Below are 21,871 nucleotides of genomic sequence, written 5' to 3'. Positions count from 1 at the left end.
TTACTTTGATTTGCACCAAATCAGAGAAACTGGTTCACAACCACTGGTTCTTCTGAAGGACACGTTGATCTCTGGACTTTAACTTCACACTGTGAACATGAAGCTGCATTCATCTCCCTCCTTTCAAAACTCGAGATTAGACTCTTGTTCTTGTCGTATTGATTGTGTGATGAACTGAGACTGAGAGTTGAACACATGACCTCACTGAGGTTTCTGAGTCACTGCTGATGACATCACACATGACACACAGAGCTTCTTTTTCCAGCTTCTCCTTCCTCTTCTCCATCCCTATCCCCCTTCCCCGGAATCCCTTTGCTTTATCACCCGCAGATCCAGGGCCTCTGTGGCCGCACCATGGATTGCAGTTTGTTGATCGCTCACAGGGGGTCGCGATGGTGGATCCTGTGTCGTGTGGGCTGATCGTGTGGGCTGATCGTGGTGGTGGTGGCGGACCCTGTGTCGCGTTGGCATCGGGTACGGGCATTGGACCAGGACCGCGGTGGCGGCTCGTGGTGGGTGGCGATGGACGGTGACTGAGGACTGGAGTGGCGTCTGGTCTGGATGGTGGATCGTGGTCCTGCTGGTTGCTGACCATGGACTGTGATTGCAGCGGGACTGCTTGGCATGTCATGTTGGGGTTGTCCTTCGGGATCTCTACCCTCATCAAATGCTGCTACAGACTTTAATCTTTAATCTTGAAGACTTTAATCTTGATGATGTTTTCCTGCACGTGGCATCTATTGCACTTCTGTCCTTCCTGGGAGAGGGATCCCTCACATGTGGCTCTCTCTGAGGTTTCTACATATTTTTACCCTTTTAAAAGGGTTTTTAGTACTTTGTCCTGACTCTTGCTGAGGGTTAAGGACAGAGGATGTCACACCCTGTTAAAGCCCTATGAGATGAATTGTAATTTGTGAATATGGGCTTTACAAATAAAATTTGATTGATTGATTGATTGATCACAAGAGGATTCACATGTAGACATGTCAGTACAGAATATACTTACCTGTTCATTCCTGCTGAGCTCTGATGCTAATCTAAGCTCTGATGCTAAATTTAGCCCTGTTTGCTAACTTTAGCCCTGTTTGCTAACTTTAGCTCTGTTTGCTAACTTTAGCCCTGTTCGCTAACTTAATCCCTGTTTGCTAACTTTAGCCCTGTTTGCCAACTTTAGCTCTGTTTGCTAACTTTAGCCCTGTTTGCTAACTTTAGCCCTGTTTGCTAACTTTAGCTCTGTTTGCTAACTTTAGCCCTGTTTGCTAACTTTAGCCCTGTTTGCTAACCTTAGCTCTGTTTGCTAACCTTAGCTCTGTTTGCTAACTTTAGCCCTTTTTGCTAACTTTAGCTCTGTTTGCTAACTTTAGCTCTCTTTGCTAACCTTAGCTCTGTTTGCTAACTAAGCTCTGTTGCTGATGAAGCTGGGACTCTGGTCATCAAGTCATCAAGTGAACAAACACACATGCGCACATGCACGCAGCGCGACCCCATAACCCGGAACCAAGCGGGACCAGACACTGACTCCTGATTGGTCGAGAAGTGAATCAGGAGAACTCGATTGTTTCAAGCCACGCCCACTGCCCACCTGACTCTGCAGGTGCTTTGACGTGTGTTGAGTTCAAGGGCAAAATGAAAACTGCTGGTGGGGGGGTGAAATGATGAATGTTGAATGTTGAAATAATAGAATCATGAGGAATTTCAACATTTCATAAATCTACTAAACCTCAGAGCCCCCCCCCCCCCCCCCAACCCACCCGTGCTCCCATCTAATCTGGAATCTGGATTTCTGTGCATTCAAAAAGAATTGCACAATTTAAGCTTCATTTCCTAATAATCGGAGGATGTGAGGTCTATTAATAATATTGACGCCTCGATCTCATGCTTCACATTTAGTTTGAATCGTTTCAATAAATAAAAAAAGGGAGCAGAAAAATTATGAGTTTTTATTTTAAAGAAAACAAATCATTTAAAAACAGGATGAAATCTGAAACTAAAACCATCATATTATCTGCCCCCCCCCCCCCCAACTTTGTCACTAATAACATTTTCTTACCGTTTAAGTGAAACACATATATTTGTTTATCTTAAAATAATTAGGGTCAAACTCTGAATTGTGAATTTAATGACTAATCTCATTAAGGAACTAACATTATACTTCTATTTTTCCTTACTCTTGTTGAGGGTTAAGGACAGAGATTCTATCTCATAATGTTTAAATAAAACGCTTATTGATGTGATCGTTTAATACCATGAAAAAAAAATTGAATAATGTGTTTCTAAACTTTCAAGTAAATATAAATGATGTGTTTCTTTGTGGTGTACAGACTGTACAACCCTGGATTGAACAGTGTGTTTGTGTCTGTGTGAGTTTTCAAATGTAAAAGTCAATGTTCCCACATTAAAAAGCAGAAACAGTATCAGAGCAGGATCAGGTAGAGCAGCCACAGGAGAACACACAGTGTCCCAAACCACGTCTGCCAGTCAACCCTGATGAGGTCAAACACTTCGGCCACCAGCCACTTATCACCAGCTGTCTGCTGCGAGTCCGGATGTTGGACAGCGTCCTGCAACCCGCCGTCTGAGTCCGACACATCAGGGATGAACAGGAAGTGTCTCCCATCGTCATGGAGCAGCGCTCGGCCTGGGCTGGCGTCTCCATCTTCAGACCTGGAGCGACCACGATGACAGGAGGTCAGACAGCACACAGCCTCAGTCCGAGCATGCGGACGCCTGACACAACCAATCAGGACCAAGTGGGTTTGACCTGTTCATGCAGCGTGTTAATGTGGCGCAAACAGAATAAACCACCTGAAGGAATCACACAAAATAAATCACAGGCTAATGATTCAAGTGAAAATCTGTAGAATGAAGACATGTTATCAAACTGCTACCTTTACACACACGTTCCTTTAAATGTCACGTCACTTCCAAGCCTCATGTTAATATATAAAACACATGACACCACTGTGGCGTGTAATTAAAGTTTCTATTCAAACCCACAGCCCGTCGACAACCTGGAAAACATCTGCACCAAATGTTCTCCGTGCTGCTGCACTGCTGTCTGCACAGGGGTGGCGTTTTACATGTGGATGAATACAGGGCAAACATCACTTACACCTGCATCAACAAGGGTTTCTATATAAAGTGAATGCTCACAGAACAGTCTTGGTTCACATCAGGATCATGTTTACGAACGCAGATGATAAGCTTCCCTCGTGATCCCCTTCAGGTCATAACAAGGAGGTATTAGTATCAATTCTCGCACTTTACAATCCCATAATTCAGGATTTATAATCTGTTCAGTGTGAGAGGATGCCCCGTTGTTGATGGCGGGACACAAGTTAATGTGAGGTGTGAGCATTAACCACATTTAGACACAGGACACATGTTCATGCAGGTGTAGATTGTGCCTGAAGGAAAGTGTATAATGTCAAAAGGCTTTGTGGAGCTGGTTGTATGCTACCCACCAGGTGAGTGTGGGTTCCTGTCCTGTCACCTCCACCTCGAGCGTCACTGGAGAGCCCTCTTTAACGGTAGCTCTCGACAGGGGCCTGGTGAAGCAGGGAGGGCCCGGTTTAGAGGCTTTTCCCTGAGGAAGAGACCCTGCCTGGGTCTGGGGAGGAGAAGGAGCAGGAAGGGGAGGCCCTTGGATCTGAGGAGTGAGCCTGATCTCCTCCCGGATGGCCATGGGCTGACAAATGTCTGGGTCTTGGTCGGAAGTTAGTAGATGAGATGGAGAAGAAGGGGGTGTGACATGCGGGTTAGCCTGCTGAGCTTTGGTCTGAGGCTGAGGAGGAGCAGTGGGCTTGGCAGCGCTGCTGGGGCTCATGCCAGGGTCATGCACACACTGCTTCGAGGACTCATGGATGGAGTAGACGGTGTGGTGGCTCTGCTTGTTGCTGAATCTATTACTGCTGGATATTGTGATGTTGTTCACACTGTCTGGCTCTGGTACAGTGGGAACATGGACATCAGGTGGATCGTCCTGCTTCAACCTGAGAGTGATGCCAGCCGGTGGCACATGGCTTTCCCCTTCTTTAGAGGAGGACTGGTAGTGAACGGATTGTTGGGTGACGGTAGTGGTTGTGGTCAGGCTACTGCTCTGGGGCATCTTCACTGAGGATGGTTCCTTGCTGGGTTGAGTAGAAGGTTTACTCTGATCAAGGCCACTCCTAGAATCTGGGAAAGACTGAGGAGGATTGCCGTGTTGCAGGAGGCTTGTGCTGGTTTGTGAGCATGTTCTAAAGGCTGCTGGAAGGGTTCTGTCGTTGCTTTGAGTTGATCCTCTGGTACGTGGGATCAGATTGTTTTTTGACAAAGTCTTATTCTGTGATAAGGAGCTTTTGTGGGGTGAACTGTGGCTGCCTCTCGCCGGTGGAAAAGGGTCTAAAGGGGAGAATTTGAAAAAAACATTCTGCTTGGTAACTGTACTGGTGAGACTGTTACTTTGAGGTGTGGAGACCAAGGAGGTTTCCCTTCTGGTTTGGGAGGAATTTGTATCCTGATCTAAACAAATTCCAGAGTTAGGAAAGGACTGTGTAAAACGGTTGTCCTGGCAAATAGTTGTGACTTGAGGAAATGTTCTACAATTGAGGAACCCAGTGTCTTGTGGACAGGTCGTGTCCTTTTTGATATCAGTGTCTGGACCATTGAAGGGCTGAGGACAGCTGGACTGAAGGGTGGGGATCTGATCGATTTCTGTAGGATGTGCAATGTGATCAGTCTGTGGCAAGGTCTTACTTTTGGATGTGACCTTTTGGTTGCCATTACTCTGCGTACCTGTGCATTGCTGAGGCTGGTTCAACTGACTGTTGAGGTCATTTAATAATGGCTCAGTTTCTGAGGGGCTCCTCCTCTCAGGGACATCAGTGTCGGTAGTTCTGCTCTCTTGGACTTGGTTGGATCTGGAGATGAATTGTGCTTCAGTGCTGCCGTGGAGGTAATCCACACTGGTCTCCTCAGTTTGCATGATAGTGAGGAAGCCTGGATCAGGAACTGTCAATGGACTCTGGACAAATGAGCTGGACTCTGATCTGAGCCTGTAACAGACACAACAAGAAAAGAATCCTCACTCTGGACAGAATCTGGAATGTGTGCTGTGACAGCTGTTGCATGTCCTTCTCCTGCCTGATGTCTTACTCAACTATTTGATCATCCTTCGGTTAGGCTTCGTTCTTAGTGATCCAATGTGGCAACACAGTATCAAACTGTATAGTCAAGCTTTCTTATCTATATACTTGTTTGACCAGATGTTTCCTGATTTCAATTAAAACAAACGTCTTTATTTGACAGAGATCTTGGTTTGACTGAAATCTGTTCAATGTGAGAATCTGACTCGTCTCGATACCAACAAACCTGGGGTTGCTGTGATTGGTCGGAGGAGGTGGATAACCCTCAGTCTGACTAGACCCTCTCTGCTGTCGGACTACACCACTCTGCTCAGACTGGGCCTGGTGATGGAGGCTGTGCTGGTTGATGTGGCTGCTGTGGGAACTAAAACAGAAGCCCTCCTCAAAGTCTGACTGAACCAAGCCAGACTCCGGCGTGTCTGCCAGCGGCGGCAGGGAGATATCATCAGGAGACACACACTCGTATTCATCATTGGACAGCGAGTCTTCTGTCATCACTTCCTGTTGATGGAGCTCCACCTCTGACAGGTCTGATGAATCCTGAGGATCAGAACATAAAGAAGGTTCGTCTTTCAAACTTATGAAGAATATTTCTACACATATACATGTTGAAGACTGATCACATCAAGAAATAACTTTCATATAAAACTTACTTTACCAAGTGATTTATAAGATGTAAAGGTTTATAGATAAGTGTAGATCAGAATATCTACACTGTTGTTTCCAGTTACTTTTGCTAAAGGCAACTTGATTTTCCACCTTAGAATCTTATTTAAAATGTTTACATCTGTGTAAAAGGAAGATTTAGATTCATGCAGTTGCAGAGTTTGAGCCACAGCAGAGTTAAAGGTTCAGTGTGTAGAATGTAGTGACATCCACATGAAAGAGAACCTGTGGTAACTTCAGCTCCTCAGGTAAACCTAACCCTAACCCTAACCTAACCCTAACCCTAACCCTAACCTAACCCTAACCCTAACCCTAACCCTAACCTAACCCTAACCCTAACCCTAACCCTAACCCTTCATAAAAACTCAAAAGGTTTAGTTTGTCCAGTCGGGGCTCCTGTAAGAAACATGGAGGTGTGGTACTTAATAAACAGGAAGTTGAAACTACCTGCACCTCCGTCCTGTGACACTCCCTCTGGACATCAGAGAGCGATGGGCCAATCACAGGATGAGGGGGCGTGGTCTGAGCCTCAGTGGCGATTGGCTGTAATTGGCTGAGGATGGCGCCGACCCGTCGCCTGGCCTCCTCCGGGGAGCAGGACAGGCTGAAGGAGTGGGTGGAGCAGAAGGAGGAGGAGCCTGACTGCTCCCTGTGGCTGAAGAACAAGGTTCTGAGTGGCACCATGTTCACATTTATGGATTCAAAAAAACATCAACATCCATTAGATGAAATAGACATCTGAAACTTGGTTCAGATGTTCACTCTTACCAGAGGATGAACCATATGGATATGGGTCTGTTTCACTTTGTTATATATATATATATATATATATATCATAACCTGCTCATAACTCATTTATCTGCTCATCTATAAATATTTATGTATGGCAGGTTATGAACACGTTATGAACACGTTATGAACACATTATGAGCAGGTTATGAACACGTTATGAACACATTATGAGCAGGTTATGAACACGTTATGAACACATTATGAGCAGGTTATGAACACGTTATGAGCAGGTTATGAGCTGGTTATGAGCTGGTTATGAGCTGGTTATGAGTAGGTTATGAACACATTATGAGCAGGTTATGAACACGTTATGAGCAGGTTATGAGCAGGTTATGAACAATTTATGAGCAGGTTATGAGCTGTTTATGATTAGGTTATGAACACATTATGAGCAGGTTATGAACACGTTATGAGCAGGCTATGAACACGTTATGAGCAGGTTATGAACACATTATGAGCAGGTTATGAGCACATTATGAGCAGGTTATGAACACGTTATGAGCTGGTTATGAGCAGCTTATGACCTGGTTATGAGTAGGTTATGAACACATTATGAGCAGGTTATGAACACGTTATGAGCAGGTTATGAGCTGGTTATGAGTAGGTTATGAACACATTATGAGCAGGTTATGAACACCTTATGAGCAGGTTATGAACATGTTATGAGCAGGTTATGAACACGTTATGAACACGTTATGAGCAGGTTAAAAGCTGGTTATGAGTAGGTTATGAACACATTATGAGAAGGTTATGAACACCTTATGAGAAGGTTATGAACACCTTATGAGCAGGTTATGAACATGTTATGAGCAGGTTATGAACACGTTATGAACACGTTATGAGCAGGTTAAAAGCTGGTTATGAGTAGGTTATGAACACATTATGAGAAGGTTATGAACACCTTATGAGCAGGTTATGAACATGTTATGAGCAGGTTATGAACACGTTATGAACACGTTATGAGCAGGTTAAAAGCTGGTTATGAGTAGGTTATGAACACATTATGAGAAGGTTATGAACACGTTATGAGCAGGTTATGAACACGTTATGAACAGGTTATAAGCTGGTTATGAGTAGGTTATGAACACATTATGAGCAGGTTATGAACACGTTATGAGCAGGTTATGGGCATCACTCAGTATACCTGATCTCTGTAGTGACCGTCTGTCTGTCTGCCTCCTGATTGTCGCTCTTCTGTAACGGAGGCTTCCTATTGGCTGCAGTCTGCCTCTTCACAGGAACCTCCTTCCCATCATGCTCGCCGGTCAGATCGGGGGTGTGGCCTGTCTCCTTCAGCTCGCACTGGGGGAACAGGACATTTTTGTTTTTTTATCATTTGTTTTAGTTTTTAACATTACTCTAATCATGTGATTTAATTTTTTACACCATCAGCAGCTTCCTGCGAGCGGTAGTTATCCGCCTGCTCCTTCATTTCGATCTTCCTGTTTTCCCTCGTCTTCTTTTCTGTCGCTTGTTCTTGCTTTTCATTCTGTCTCGTCCACTCCTTCTCTTCCTCTTTTATTTCTTTCTCTCCGTTCTTCTGCTGCTGTTTTTCAGGTTTCAGCTGTTTCAGCTGAAAACACATCAGTGAACATGAACCTTCATTAGATCATGTTTTCATTGGAGCAGACTCTGCCTTTAACATGTTTGATTTGTTTGAGTCAACACTCCGAGTGTGTTAATGATGTTTTCAAGTTGTTTGTCCAGGTTTGTGTGTTCACATTGTGTTCAAGTTGTGTGTCCAGGTTGTTGTGTTCACATTTTGTTCACGTTGTGTGTTGTGACCTTCAGTGTGGCCTCCAGCTCCATCAGTCCATCACTCAGCTTTCTGATGGATGCCACCATCGTTGAGTGTTTGCTGAGCGTCCTCTCGATGTAGAGTCGCCCCTCCTCCACCCCTGCAACACATGTTGGGTTAGGATTAAAGTCATCTTAACATACGATTTTAATTTTACATATATTCAAAAAATGTTTTGTCCAGTCCTGCCTCCAAAACATTACCACCACGTGATCAGTGGAAATCAGAATCATGGAAGAAAATATTATTTGTTCAATTCTTCAAGAATTTTATTTGTATGACGTAAGTCCACACCCAGCTACCCTTTCAGAATAAAAGCATGTGTTGCCACCCACCGTGCAGCCTGACCGCGAGGTCACTGATCTGACTGATCCTCTCTTCCTGCTGAGCAACCGTCGGCCACACGAACTTCTCAAACTGTCGATGGAGAACGGTGACGGCCTCTGTGCTGCGACAGTCTGAGGAAAGCATCTGCACGCGAGTGATGGTCGCACTCGCCTCCTCACACCAGAACTGATACTGAAAACAACACCCAGATGTTTTTAAAGGATTTGAGCCGGTTTGGATTTATTCTTATTCTTATTCTCACCTTCTCCATGGCTTGTTGCAGTGTGCATGTCATGTCCAGCGTTTTGCGATGTTCACTCACACTTCTCTCAAACTCTCCCATCTGTCTCTGCAGCTCATTGACGGCGTCCTCCACCTCCCGTGCCACGCCCTCTGACCCCAGCTGGGCCCTCACGCCCTGCAGGTGTTTCCGGAGCAGAGACTGAAAATACAGACGGACATGACGGCTCAAACGTGAGGCCAAATCAGAGAGAGGGCTACTTCTGGAGATGAGACGATACTCGGACATGTCCCCGCCCACAGTGGTTATTCTGATGGTTACTGTACCTGCAGCTTGTCCTCATACAGCTCCACCTGCTGCAGCTGGTTCCTGACAGCCTTCATGCTCCTGCTCCTGTCGTTTCTCTTCAGGAAGTTAAACTTCAGGTTGTTGAACCGTTTCTTCAACTCCTTGAAGGAATCCCGGAGCTGAAACATGACACAGCAGAAAATCCATCAGCTGCTCGGACACAAAGAAGAAAGTTATTTCTACTTGTGTGTACTTGTGAAAGAATGTTAACGTCAGTCCCCCGAAAAATGTCTCAACAACTTTCAGCGGATTTTCATTGTCCACAGAGGATGATTCCTTGAATCATTGAATTCACACAATACCATCAAACTGACATTTTCCGTTGCAGACGAATGTCTCCACAACTTTTGGATGGTTTGTTATGAAATTTGAAATAGGGTTAGAATCCTAATCCTCTGGGGACCATGAGTGTCAGTACAAACGTTCATAGAAATCTATTGAATCGTTTTTTAGAGACACCAAAGCTGCTAACATGTCTGAGAATAGTTTTGATAATTTTTCATGTTGTATCAGAACTGATCTTTGATCAGTTGTTGGTTTTCGCTCAGCGTTGATGTCGCTGCATGTGGACGGAGTCTCGGTGAGATTCTATTTAGAGCAGCAGGGTCTAAATCCAGTGGGACATTTCTGCTTTGGACAGGGGGAACAGCGGTGTCATGTGGCTGATCTGTCAGCTAAAGACAGCTGAGAGGGAGACAGACACAGTGAAGGAGGTGAAATCAGAGACCGAGGGTGGGAGGTGGGACACCGAGCTGGAGGCGGACTGAAGCTGTCGCCTCAGAAACCTCAGTCGCCCAAGGAAACCCAGGAAGTGTGAAGTACCAAAGGTAACACAAAGATGTACGCAGAACCACGATCGACAGAACACACCGCAAAGTAACACAACAGTTACCTCAAGATATGTCTTCATGAAGGACACAACAGTATCATAAACTACTCCAAAAAGAGGACCAATTAGTACACTGAACTCCACCCAAGGGTATAATGGAGGACCCATGAAGTGTCCCAGAAGACCATAACGGACCACATGGGACTTATCAGATCAGAAGAGATCACAGAACCAGAAGGTACTTCAGTTCAACCACCAGAGGGCGGAATGCCCCTGTAGTAGCTCAGATAATCTAACATGAGGTCCCAAAGTATCTCGTCACGGATCCCGAACGTGATGATTAACGTTTCTCTGAGAATCTTTAATGAGAACTGAAATACTCTGAATGTCTGTGATGATCGAATCAAACCAAACCGAAACAGAACTAACTCATGTTTCATCCTCGTCATCAGAATCCTGCAGATTCCTTCAGGCGACTCAGCAGTACGAGTCCCAGCGTGACTCTCACCCTGAATCTGACTGAGGCATCATGGGATACGAAGAGGGGGGGGTTGGGTTACAGAGCGTCAGTTGAACCTTCGTCCCTGTTTGTGTCTGTGAGGATCCTCGTCACTCAGGTTAATCCAGTCAAGACTCTTCCTGCTGATGTATCGTCAGGTTTGTTGTGGACTTCCACAGCTGCAGAGCGGGACACATGCATGATGGTGATTCATAGCTTCGCAGGGAAATGTGATTTAGATCAGCAGGAACTTCGGATTTCAATCAAAATCAATGTTTATACTTTTTATTTTACTCTCTGATGTTTTTCTCAGCTGCTTGTGCAGGTTTCAATGTGTTGGTGACACACAGCACCAGGTGCATGATGGTTAATACCCATGGGCTGACTTGGCCTGTATTTAGCCCCCCCCCATCCTCTCCCCTCTGTCTCCTGCAGTCGTTCCTCAGTGACTCGACGGATCCATCCTTCACTGGAGCTGGTGCAGCTGACTGGGGACGAACATCCACGACTCACAGTGGATTTAATGATTGTCATGGGAACAAGTCATTACAATGTCTTTCTGGAAGTTTATTCTACATCTGCAGATGGGCATCAATGTACAAGACCATGGAATAGATTTCATACAATGAGCAATGACATACAAGAAAAAGCAACACTTTATACACCTCCAAGCCCCTCCTAGAGAGGAAACAAATGTTATACATCAACCTCTTCGATGTGTAGAATAGGTGACGAACATCCTGTGCCCTGCTGTATCTCAGACCCCTGGAGTGTAACATCTGTTTTAATGTCTACAACCACAACAAATCCCCCGTGCTGTAAAGTCTCTGTTAGGTGAATTTGAGGGTGAGAAAGTAACACAACATCATATGGTGGATCAACACCAGACATTTGCCTTCTAAAGATCAAAGTTGTTCCTCATATTAATCATTGCCCTAATAGTAACATTTCTATCACATCTCAATATCGGGTCAGATAGAAACCAGACGGAGCTTCGGCCGTGTTCTGCGTGAAACAGGTGTAATGGAGCAGTACCACCAGAAATCACAGGGGGCAGCGTAGCTCAAAGTTCAAGTGAGACGAACACTGGTGATGACTTAAGCCTGAAACATGCTTCTGCGTTTTCACGGGCCCGTAAGCGCAAGAGCCCTTCCGGGTCCCTTACGTGCTTATGTATCCCTCCTTACGTGCTGACGGGTGTCGACCCCCTTTTCTAAAATTTACGGCAAAGCTCCGCAAGCTCACTCAGCCCGCAAGGCTGTGATTGGTCTGCTCTACATCCCTTCTGGAGCTGCATTTCCGGTTTCATGCCCCATAACACCGGCAGAAATCACGGAAGATTTTGAAACGGTTCAGTTTGTTACAAACGTCAGAGATGTAGTTATGACACTGCATACTTGTGAATAATTATGTTATTTTCTAAAAAATAGAATAATGTTCTATATAGGTACAAGATTTCACAAATATACATAAAGAAATTTTATAAAAATTGTTTATTTAAAAAGTACATGTACCACTACCAATACAATGTTATGGTTGGGCGAGCTGCCTGTGGCAAGATGGCCGCCATGTGCGGATGTTTGACTCCGTTGACCGGAAACGCGAATGAGACATCTAGCCTTTATATATATATCTATGATCACAACCTCCTCCACGGTGGCCATGTTTGTTGTTGTCAGAATCTCTCTGACGCTGCTCTGCCCTCTAGTGGATGTTTTCTTTAACAACAGTGCCAACGTAGGTGTGTGGACAGTGATGGTTTATTGTTATTTAAGTTTTTTAAACTCTAGTGGCCATTAGAGGAACTGCAGCTGAACACATAATACAGTCAGAGAGTCATCACTTATATTTAGACTGAGATCAAAACGGCTAAAAGATTCTTTAAATATTGAAAAATGTCAAATCAGTCGACACTTTTCAACACGAGCAAAGAATCAGAAGCATAAAATAGACCTGAAGATAAATCTGATCTGATATTTATAGACAAGCAGCTGCTGCTACAGCTCCTCTGCTGGCCATACTCATGAACTACAGCAGTGATATATCCCAGCTGCTGATGGAACAACATGAGGACACTTAATATATACCATCTGATTTACCACCAGCAGAGTCTGTGACCTGTGACCTCACCTGGGTGATGTCATCGTTGATCTGCCGGGTCACATGCTCCCTGTGAAGCTCCTCCTCCCGGCGGGGGGGTTGGTTCAGCCACGAGACGCAGAGCGAGTCGAGAGAGAGAAAACGAAGTTCCAGCTGCTGAAGCTTGAATCCCGCCCAGTCCTGAGCACAGACACACACATTACAGTCCAGTTATAATACATTACAGTACTATTATACTACAGTATTACAGTACTATAATACTGCAGTACCACAGTTTTATGGTACTGTAATACAATAGTATTACAGTAATCAAGAATTACTACTACTTTTTAGCAGTCCACTTCAATACGTCTTGTGGCCACGAGTTATTTATCTCGTTGCAACACGTTGTTATATTACGTTATTATAACGTAATATATTCTCACCAAATGTCACCAGGTGGCGCTGTAACTTATACATTGACACAATCACAGATGTTTTACCAGTTGTTCTTCCTGCATTTAGCAGCTGTAATGGTTTCTTACATTCTCCTGGGTTGAATTGTGTGTTGTGTGTTGTGTTGTGTGTTGTGTTGTGTTGTACGTACACACTGGGCAGCAGCAGTACAGATGTTGGTCTTCAGTGCAGCAGCTGTTGTGAACAGACTCTTGATCAGTTGCTGTTTCTTAAGGGAACCAGCAGAGTCAGAGAGAAGCAGCGCCTCCAGCTGGTGACACAGGAAACAACAGTTAGATCCACCCGACCAAGCTGACCCACGTAGACCATGGAACACACCTCTCACACTGACTGTGTTGTACGGTGTTTGATCCCCGAGCTCCAAAGATTAGCCGACTCTGACCTGCTGAGCTCTGAGGTGGAAGCTGCTGCTCAGACCCAGGATCCACTCGCTCTGCTCCATCTTCTCCTTCACCTTCTTCTGGAGCGTCAGGAGCTCAGACACGTCGTCCTCCTTCACCTGCTCCACCTCCTGGTGTCCTCCCAGACTCTCCCTGCTCCTCGTCACCTGCTCCACCTCCTGGTGTCCTCCCAGACTCTCCCAGCTCCTCGTCACCTGCTCCACCTCCTGGTCTCCTCCCAGACTCTCCCTGCTCCTCATCATCTGCTCCACCTCCTGGTGTCCTCCCAGACTCTCCCTGCTCCTCGTCACCTGCTCCACCTCCTGGTGTCTTCCCAGACTCTCCCAGCTCCTCGTCACCTGCTCCACCTCCTGGTCTCCTCCCAGACTCTCCCTGCTCCTCATCACCTGCTCCACCTCTGCGTCCAGTTGCTGACAAAAGAACAGAGAAGAAGACTCAAGAGGAAACGTTTAGTTAAAGACAAACCAGGAGAAGAAGTCGAAGCTCTGCCCAGTTTCTAGCAGTCCTGACCACAGACTGATAATAAAGATGGACGACATGAGGACTCCTCAAAGTGAAGCCAAAGCATCTGGATCGCCCCCTGGTGTCTGGCTGCAGTATAGGTCATAACTCCTCCTCCTCCATGTTAGCAGATGGGACATGGACCACAGTAGAAGTTAAATAAATGTTTCTGTCAGTTCAGGTCGTTCTTCTCTCTCTGATTTGTTTGTTTCTGATCAGTTTGGTTTGAATCAGTTATTTGATGATATAAAATCAGTCATGATTGACAGCTGAGACTGACTCCTGACTGGTTGAGCCTGTGTTTGGGTGGGACCTCGATACCTCGGGTCCACTTCACGATCACTGCTGCAAAGAGTCAAAACCACGTGAAGGATCTCAGTCCAGTCCTGTTCCCATGAGTCTTTGCTCTTCCTCCATGTCCTGTCCTGTATCTATTGGCAGTTAAAGAGTCACATGACTCACAGTGAAAAGAGGCGTGGCCTGAATGAAGCGCTCCGTCAGGGTGGAGGTCTGCAGGTGGGAACCCAGATCCACGTTAGTGCACGAGTCCAGCAGCTCAGAGACGCTCCTCAAGTCCTGCAGCGTCTGACCACACAAGAGCACGTCACAGTCACTCAGATACTTTACTTCAATATTCGTATTTTACTATATTTAACTACAATAAAAGTTTAACTACATTTACTCTGTAGTTAAAAGTTATCGTTACAGTTTGAATAAAAATCAGAGCAGTTACGCTGACCTTTAACAGTCTCTCTCTGTACTTCCTGCGTGATGTCACTTCCTCTTCCTGCTGATGGATCTGGACGTGATGGCGACTGCGCAGCTCATTCACTTCCTGTTTGGTTCTGTTGAGCTGCTTGATGGTCCGCTGGACCACGGACGCCACAGAGCGCAGGTCCAACCCCGAGTCTGACGCCTGACGCCACACACACACACACACACAAAGACACACGCACACACAAACACACACACACACACACACACACACAAACACACACACACAAAGACACACACACACACAAACACACACACACACACACACAAACACACACACGCACACACAAAGACACACACACACACAAACACACACACACACACACACACACACACAAACACACACACACACACACACACACACAAACACAAAGACACACGCACACACAAACACACACAAACACACACAAACACACACACACACACACAAACACACAAACACACAAACACACACACACACACACACACAAACACACACACATTAATATGTGTAATGCTATATTCACTTCAGAAAAACGTTTAACTTTTACATTTTTTTAACGTAAAATAAAAATCACATCATCTGATTAATCTCACTCCTAATTTTAATTAACATGATTTTCATTATTTTATTCGTGTGACATCATTACATCTCAGGTCACTTTATGTCATGTGATCTCATTGGATGTAATCTGATTACTTTTCAGCAGTATCAGAAACCAATCAGCCAGGTTACCATGGTGAGAATCTGGACGCAGCTGGTTCCCACTTCCTGCGCCGCGAGGAGCCGCGTCAGCGTTTCCTCCCAGCGAGCGTCCAGCTTCTTCTTCTGTGGTGTTGACCTCTCCTCTCCTCTGCTCCTGTAGACCTCCCTCACTTCCTCGATCTCCTCCTGCAGCTGGAGAACAGCAGAGTCACCACAGACCCCCCCCCCGTTCCTTACACAGAGCACACAGCCGTGAAGCTCAGACTCTGACCTGCTGAGCTGCTCTGAGGAACGAGACGTGGTCCTGCAGCAGCTGCAGGTCGATCTGGATCGTCCTGTTCAGACTCTGCAGCTGCGTCAGGACCACGTGGGCTCGAGCAGTGAGGTCCTGACGCGGTGGACCAGCGGCTCTGGATGCTCTCCCTCTCTTCAGCTGCTCTGTGAGGGCCCTCAGCGGGGTCAGCTGTCCAGGACCGGCCCCTCGGACCTGGTCCAGGATCTGCTTCAGGTTCTCTGCGTCCTGACACACTGACTGCAGACAAACAAGAGAGGAAGGATCAGTGCAACAGAAGATAAAACACACAACTCTGCCACAACTTTAACATCCAGTCCTATGGAAATGCATCATGGGAGTCGTAGTTCACGGACCTGCTGTATTTCTACTGAGTTGTGTGTGTTGTCTGTGTGTGTGCGTACCTCAGCCTGTGTGTGCAGCTGCTTGTGTGTGTTGTTTGTGTGTGTGCGTACCTCAGCCTGTGTGTGCAGCTGCTTGTGTGTGTTGTCTGTGTGTGTGCGTACCTCAGCCTGTGTGTGCAGCTGCTTGTGTGTGTTCAGAGCATCTTCAGCCTCCGTCAGGTTCAGTCCTGCTTCAGAGCTGCGAGACAACACACTGCTGCTCTGCTGCACCCAGCTACACACCTGCAACACACGCACACACACACAGAGACACACACACACACAGAGACAGAAACACACATGCACAAACACACATGTGTGAGTGTGAACCAGTTTCATTGTTGTTCAACTTAAGACAGAAAAAGAAAACGCCACCTTGTCCAGAAGGTGTTCACATGACGATAGCACCTCTTGCTGCTGATTGGTCAGTAGGACTAGGTGGGTGTGGTCTTCTCCACTGTGTTGCTCCTTTACGACCGCGCTCTGAACCCGCCCACTTTACCACAGAAGAAGAAAATCATGTAGGTTATAATGACGTTTCACTTGTTCTTAGATTTATAGAAAATTAAGTTTTATAACTAAAAAAGAAGATGTGTGTGTGCATCTGTTTGTGTGTTTCTAACAGTGTGTGTGTGTTTGTGCGTGTGTGTGAACATGGAGAACGTCACCTCTTGGTCTTTGTTTCCTGTTTCTTCTCGTTCTGCTTCCTGCTGAATTCAAACTGAAAGAACCAGAAATACAGAGAAATAAACAAGAAGCCCTGAAAACATTAAATCAAACATTGATTAGAAAGATTTTCTGTTTTGTGAAGAACCAGATTCTTCTTCTTCTTCTTCTTCTTCTTCTTCTTCTTCTTCTTCTTCTTCTTCTTCTTCTTCTCTGAACCCATCACAGTTTAACCAAACGTTTTCTATCACGTGATTTTCTGAAGGAATGAGTTGGATCCAGTTCTCGTAAAGTTCTGGATTAATAGAACTGAATCTACTTTATTGTATTTTTATTTTATCAAACCATAAACGAGCTGCTTACGTCTGATCCAGGTCCTGGCTTCTCTAATCTGGATCCAGGCTGCAGGTCTCTGGTCTCCCCTGATCTTGATTCAGCCTTCAGTTTTAATCTGAATCTTGGATTCTTGTCCGATCTGGATCCTGACTCGTAGCCCCTGTTCTCCTCTGATGGGAAATCTGTGTGCAGCTCAGATCTAGACCCTAATTCAAATTTTCGTGATTCCTCTGACCTGAATCCAGGATCCACATCTCTTGCTTTCTCTGATCCAGACCCAAACATGTGGTCTAATCTGGATTCAGGCTGCTCTGATTCGGAGTCTGACTTCATGTCTGATCTAGATCCTGTTACCGTGTTAAATCTGAATTTGGACTGCTGGTTTCTGATTTCCTCCAGGCTTGATGCGCACTGTGGCTCTGACCTGAATCCAGCCTGCAGATTGGAAATGGATCCAGATTGAATATCTGATCTGGCTTCAGATTTCAGATCTCTGGTTTGTTCTGATGGGGCTCCACACTTCATGTCTAATTTGATTCTATGCTTCGGATCTGATCTTGATTCAGGTTTTATATTGGATCCAGATCCAGCCTCCTCATTTGATATGGAACCAGATAGAGGGTCTTTATGATCCATTAATATGGATCGAGACTCTGAGATCTTTTCTAGTCTGGATCTCAGCACAACATTAAGTAGGTCTTTTGTTTCTGATCTGGATTCAGTCTTCAGATCTAGTCTGGATCTTGGATTTACATCTAATGTGGATAACGACACAATGTTTCTGGTCTCCACTGATCTGGAATTTGCCTGCAGGTCTGACCTAGATCCAGTCTGCAGGTTCATGGTCTTGTCTGATCTGGATCCAGGCCTCAGGTCTGACCTGGATTCAGATCTAGATCCTAAGTGGAGCTCCAAAGTCTCCTCTGAACTGGATTCAGTCTGCAGGTCTGTGTCTCTCTCTAATCTGGGTCTAGATGTTAGCTCTGATCTAAATCCTGATTCTAACTTTCCAATCATTTGGACTAATCTGGATTCAGGCTGCAGATCTCTGATCGCTGCTGATTTGGAATCTGACTTCATGTCTGATCTAGATCCAGTTCTCAGGTTTGATCTGAATCTGGACTGCAGGTTTGTGATTTCTTCTAGTCTAGGTCCAGTGGTTGGCTCGGATCTGAATCCAGACATCGGATCTGACCTGGATCCAGACTGAATGTCTGATCTGGATTCAGGCTCCAGATTTCTGCTTTCTTCTGTACTGGAATGTGACTGCAGGTGAGCGCCCTCTGCTGGTGTGGATTCAGACTCCAGGTTCTGGTCCAGGATGAGAGTCCAGTCCTGCAGGGGAGACAGATAGGAATAAGGAGGGTTTAGAGTCTTCTGGTGTCTGGACTGATGATGTCACTGATGATGTCACTGATGATGTCACCGTGTCTCTTACATCAGATCCAGACTCTGTCTTTTGGACCGTGATGCTTTTCTCCGCCTCCTGCAGCTGCAGCCTGACGGCCTGGTCCGCCCTCCTCCTCCGATCCTGCAGCTCCTCCACCAGCTCCTCCAGCCTCAGCGCCACCTCCTGGCTGCTCTGAGAACTCTGGATCCAGTGAAGTGAGACAGACGTTGAGTTACGTGTGATGGAGTTATTCCAGATTCAATTTAAGACCAACCTAAACCAAGTCACTGTCACCTGTTCCTCAGCCCCCCCGGCCCCCTGCCGGTCCTGCAGCACCGCCCCTCTCCTCTGGAGGGCCTCAGTGCTCTGCAGCTGTCGGAGTCCGTGCAGCAGAACCTCGCTGCTGTTTAAAACCTGCAGAGACTTCAGGAGAACCTCTGGAGACAACGACAAAACCAGACCAGTTTAAATCTGGGGAATAAATAAACCTGGTTAATCTACGGTTCAAACCAGTTTGAATTATCAACTAGAACGTGAGTTTAAACTAGTTAATCTTCCACCTGACCTGCTTTAAAGTTTGAAACTGGTCTCAAACCAGTTACCTTTTCTCATGGAGTCGAATCTGAACCGAAGTTCAGTCAGTCTGACGTCGTCGGGTCTCACCTGAAGATTCTCAAGTTTACTGATACTGACGTCAAGCTACGGGGGGGGGGGGGGGAGAGGGGGGAGACAGCGGGGGGAGGGGGAGAGACAGATCATCTATAAATATAATAAACATGGGACGGATGCTAACAGCTGTTAGCTGCTGTTAGCTCAGTGGGACAAAGGCTGCAGCTGCTGCTGCTAATAAAACACCGGCAGCCAATAGGTGAAGGTCAGAGGTCACACACACATTCACACACACACATTCACACACAATCAAACACACACATTCACACACAATCAAACACACAGATCAGAAACATTAACTTTTACTTTGATATTTTTCTCGGTCAATGTACATCTACTTCCATGGAGGAGGTGGTGTTTATATAACCTGTACTCCCGGCCGCCACCAGGGGGCCGGTCTGTGTTTCACTGTAACTCATGTTTCCAGATGTGTGTTACCTCCAGTGCTCGCTGGTGAAAGTCCAAAGCCATCATCAGGACTTCCTGTCGTCTGTGGAGCAGGTGAAGGAGCAGCGACCATCCCTCGCTCAGCGACGCCTCCATCGCCTCCTTTAGCTCCATCTCCTCTTCCTCCTTCGTCAGCTCCAGCTCCTCTTCCTCCTTCGTCAGCTCCAGCTCCTCTTCCTCCCTCCTCTGCTGGGTCTGTCGGCTGCTTCTCACCAATGACAGCGCTTCTCTCTTGTGTTTCTGGAACAAACCATTTATCATCCGACAAAGACGTAAAGATGAATGAAGCTTTAATAGTTATTAAGATTTGAACATTTATTTATCAGATCAAGTGATTCTCTATTCCATGTTTCATCGGCAGTTTCTTGAGAAGTTTTGATGATCAGTGATTTCAGATGTTTTCCGGGAGGGATCATGAAAACCAAATCCAACTAAAAAGAACTACAAGAAAAGTTCCTGAGGTTTGTTGGATCCCAGTGACGTCAGAGCAGACCTGCTCGTCCAGACGGGTTCACACCTCCACTACCAGGAGGTGGCTCTGCTGGAAACCTAAGAAACAGCGCCCCCTACAGTTTAAACGAATACTGATTTCTGTGAGGAGAGGTCCTCATAGAATAAAAACTTCCTGTACAAACTGTTCTGATTATGCGAAGGCTTCTGTCATCATATGTTCCACAACCGAAACCAACAAAAACACCCGAAGAAGAAAAGTTTCTCAGCAATGCAACCGCCCCCTGCAGGTGAGTGAGGGGAGAGCAGCTGGGAGATGAGGGATCACCTGGAGTTTGTGGATCAGCTGTTGCTGCTCCTGGATCAGTTTGTGATTCTCCTCCTGGTTCCATCCGATCTCACAGAGGCCCGGATGAGCCTGGACCAGCTGGAGGTGGAACAGAGAGCCGCTCTGCACACACACACACACACACACACACACACACACACACACACACACACAGAAAAGATTAATAATGAACTAATAGTATAATAAATTATAAGAATAAATAAATATACAATAATTGTTTTAACAGATTTAACTTCACGTCAACATGAGTCAACATGAGTTTGTGAGTGTCTACGTGTGAGCTCCACATTCCTCAGGATGATACTGTATCTGTGGCATGTCGACCAAAAAAGAAACAACGTGATGCGGGTCAAGAGACACACACACACACACACACAGACACACACACTGCAGCTTCAGTAAACAGTTTGTTCAGGAAACACAGAAGCCTCCATTAAAAAAAACGTAAACAAACTCTAATATTCTTTTCTATAATTTGTACAAAAGCTGATTTTTCATTTCACTTCTCAGTTGACACATTTGTTCTTTCATGATTTTGGTCTTAAACTCAAACAATGTGAAGCGAGTGGATCTGAAGCTTCATGTTTCCTGATCAGACTCAGAACGCTTTGAATAACGATGAAGATGAAGATGGAGGCGACTCTTCACACCCTGAGCACAGAGATGACCAGCTGTGATTGGCCGGCCTGGATGGCGATGGTGCTGAGGGTGGTGAAGGAAGGAGAAAGCTTCACGTCCTCTTCTCCTCCTCCTCCTCCCTTCATCCTCCCTGTCTCTACTTTTCGTCCACACGTCTCTTCAGTCCCCATCAAAGATTCTGTCACAGATGAAGAAATGACTTGTTCTCTGTTTGGTTCTCGTTGTATTTTCACAGTTTGTGATCTGAAGCTGAATCAGTGAGTTGAACGTTCAATTCAGAGTGAATTCAGATTCTGTTCAATTATGACACTAAACGCAGACAACATCTGTACTTCAGTCAAAGTACTCATTCAAAGTACTAATACTTAAGCTAAAGCAACAATATTTCATTCAGAGTATTAAAACTTAAAACGTATATTTCAATCTTATTCTGTTAAATATCATAAACTCATATTTTCATCAGGTTAAATAGATTTCAAACATATACTGAAAACTTAAATAAGACATTATCATGTAGTTACATGTTCAGTAATTGTTCAACATCCGATAATGAATCATGTTCTAATGTTAAAAGAGTTCATAACTGCACATAAACACAAAGGATTATAAAAGATCAAGTATTTAATCTTTAGTTTTTAAAGTGATTTAGTTTGTGAAGGAAAAAAAAACTGAACCTGAATCGTGTTGGAGGAGAAACGGGAGGTTTG

General features: G+C 45.4%; 1 protein-coding gene across 2 annotated transcripts; it reads right to left on the bottom strand.

Annotated features, from left to right (window-relative positions):
* Positions 1–2,018: 2,018 nt before the first annotated feature.
* On the bottom strand, positions 2,019–21,865 carry ccdc141 (coiled-coil domain containing 141). Of its 2 annotated transcripts, XM_062402155.1 has the most exons (28): positions 21,839–21,865; positions 21,176–21,342; positions 20,505–20,627; positions 19,718–19,966; positions 19,213–19,309; positions 18,905–19,047; positions 18,659–18,811; positions 17,248–18,555; positions 16,887–16,939; positions 16,594–16,714; positions 16,342–16,461; positions 15,815–16,075; positions 15,574–15,735; positions 14,824–15,000; positions 14,547–14,669; positions 13,565–13,993; positions 13,313–13,432; positions 12,757–12,906; positions 9,277–9,417; positions 8,972–9,151; positions 8,718–8,901; positions 8,370–8,482; positions 7,969–8,157; positions 7,729–7,886; positions 6,240–6,447; positions 5,353–5,666; positions 3,465–5,036; positions 2,019–2,664 (listed from the first exon to the last, which is right to left on the bottom strand). In XM_062402155.1, exons 2-28 carry the CDS (start codon positions 21,332–21,334, stop codon positions 2,415–2,417), a joined length of 7,257 nt encoding a protein of 2,418 aa, XP_062258139.1. In that variant the 5' UTR covers positions 21,335–21,342; positions 21,839–21,865; the 3' UTR covers positions 2,019–2,414. The 2 variants fall into 2 exon arrangements, with proteins under 2 accessions (XP_062258139.1, XP_062258140.1); XM_062402156.1 differs by lacking the exon at positions 21,839–21,865 and having other exon boundaries at positions 9,032–9,151; positions 21,176–21,383.
* Positions 21,866–21,871: the final 6 nt, after the last annotated feature.

This window comes from Platichthys flesus, chromosome 13, assembly GCF_949316205.1.
Source record: "Platichthys flesus chromosome 13, fPlaFle2.1, whole genome shotgun sequence".
NCBI lineage: Eukaryota > Metazoa > Chordata > Actinopteri > Pleuronectiformes > Pleuronectidae > Platichthys > Platichthys flesus.
Note: the sequence above shows the minus strand (reverse complement) of the source record. Positions and strands in the feature narration are given on the sequence as shown.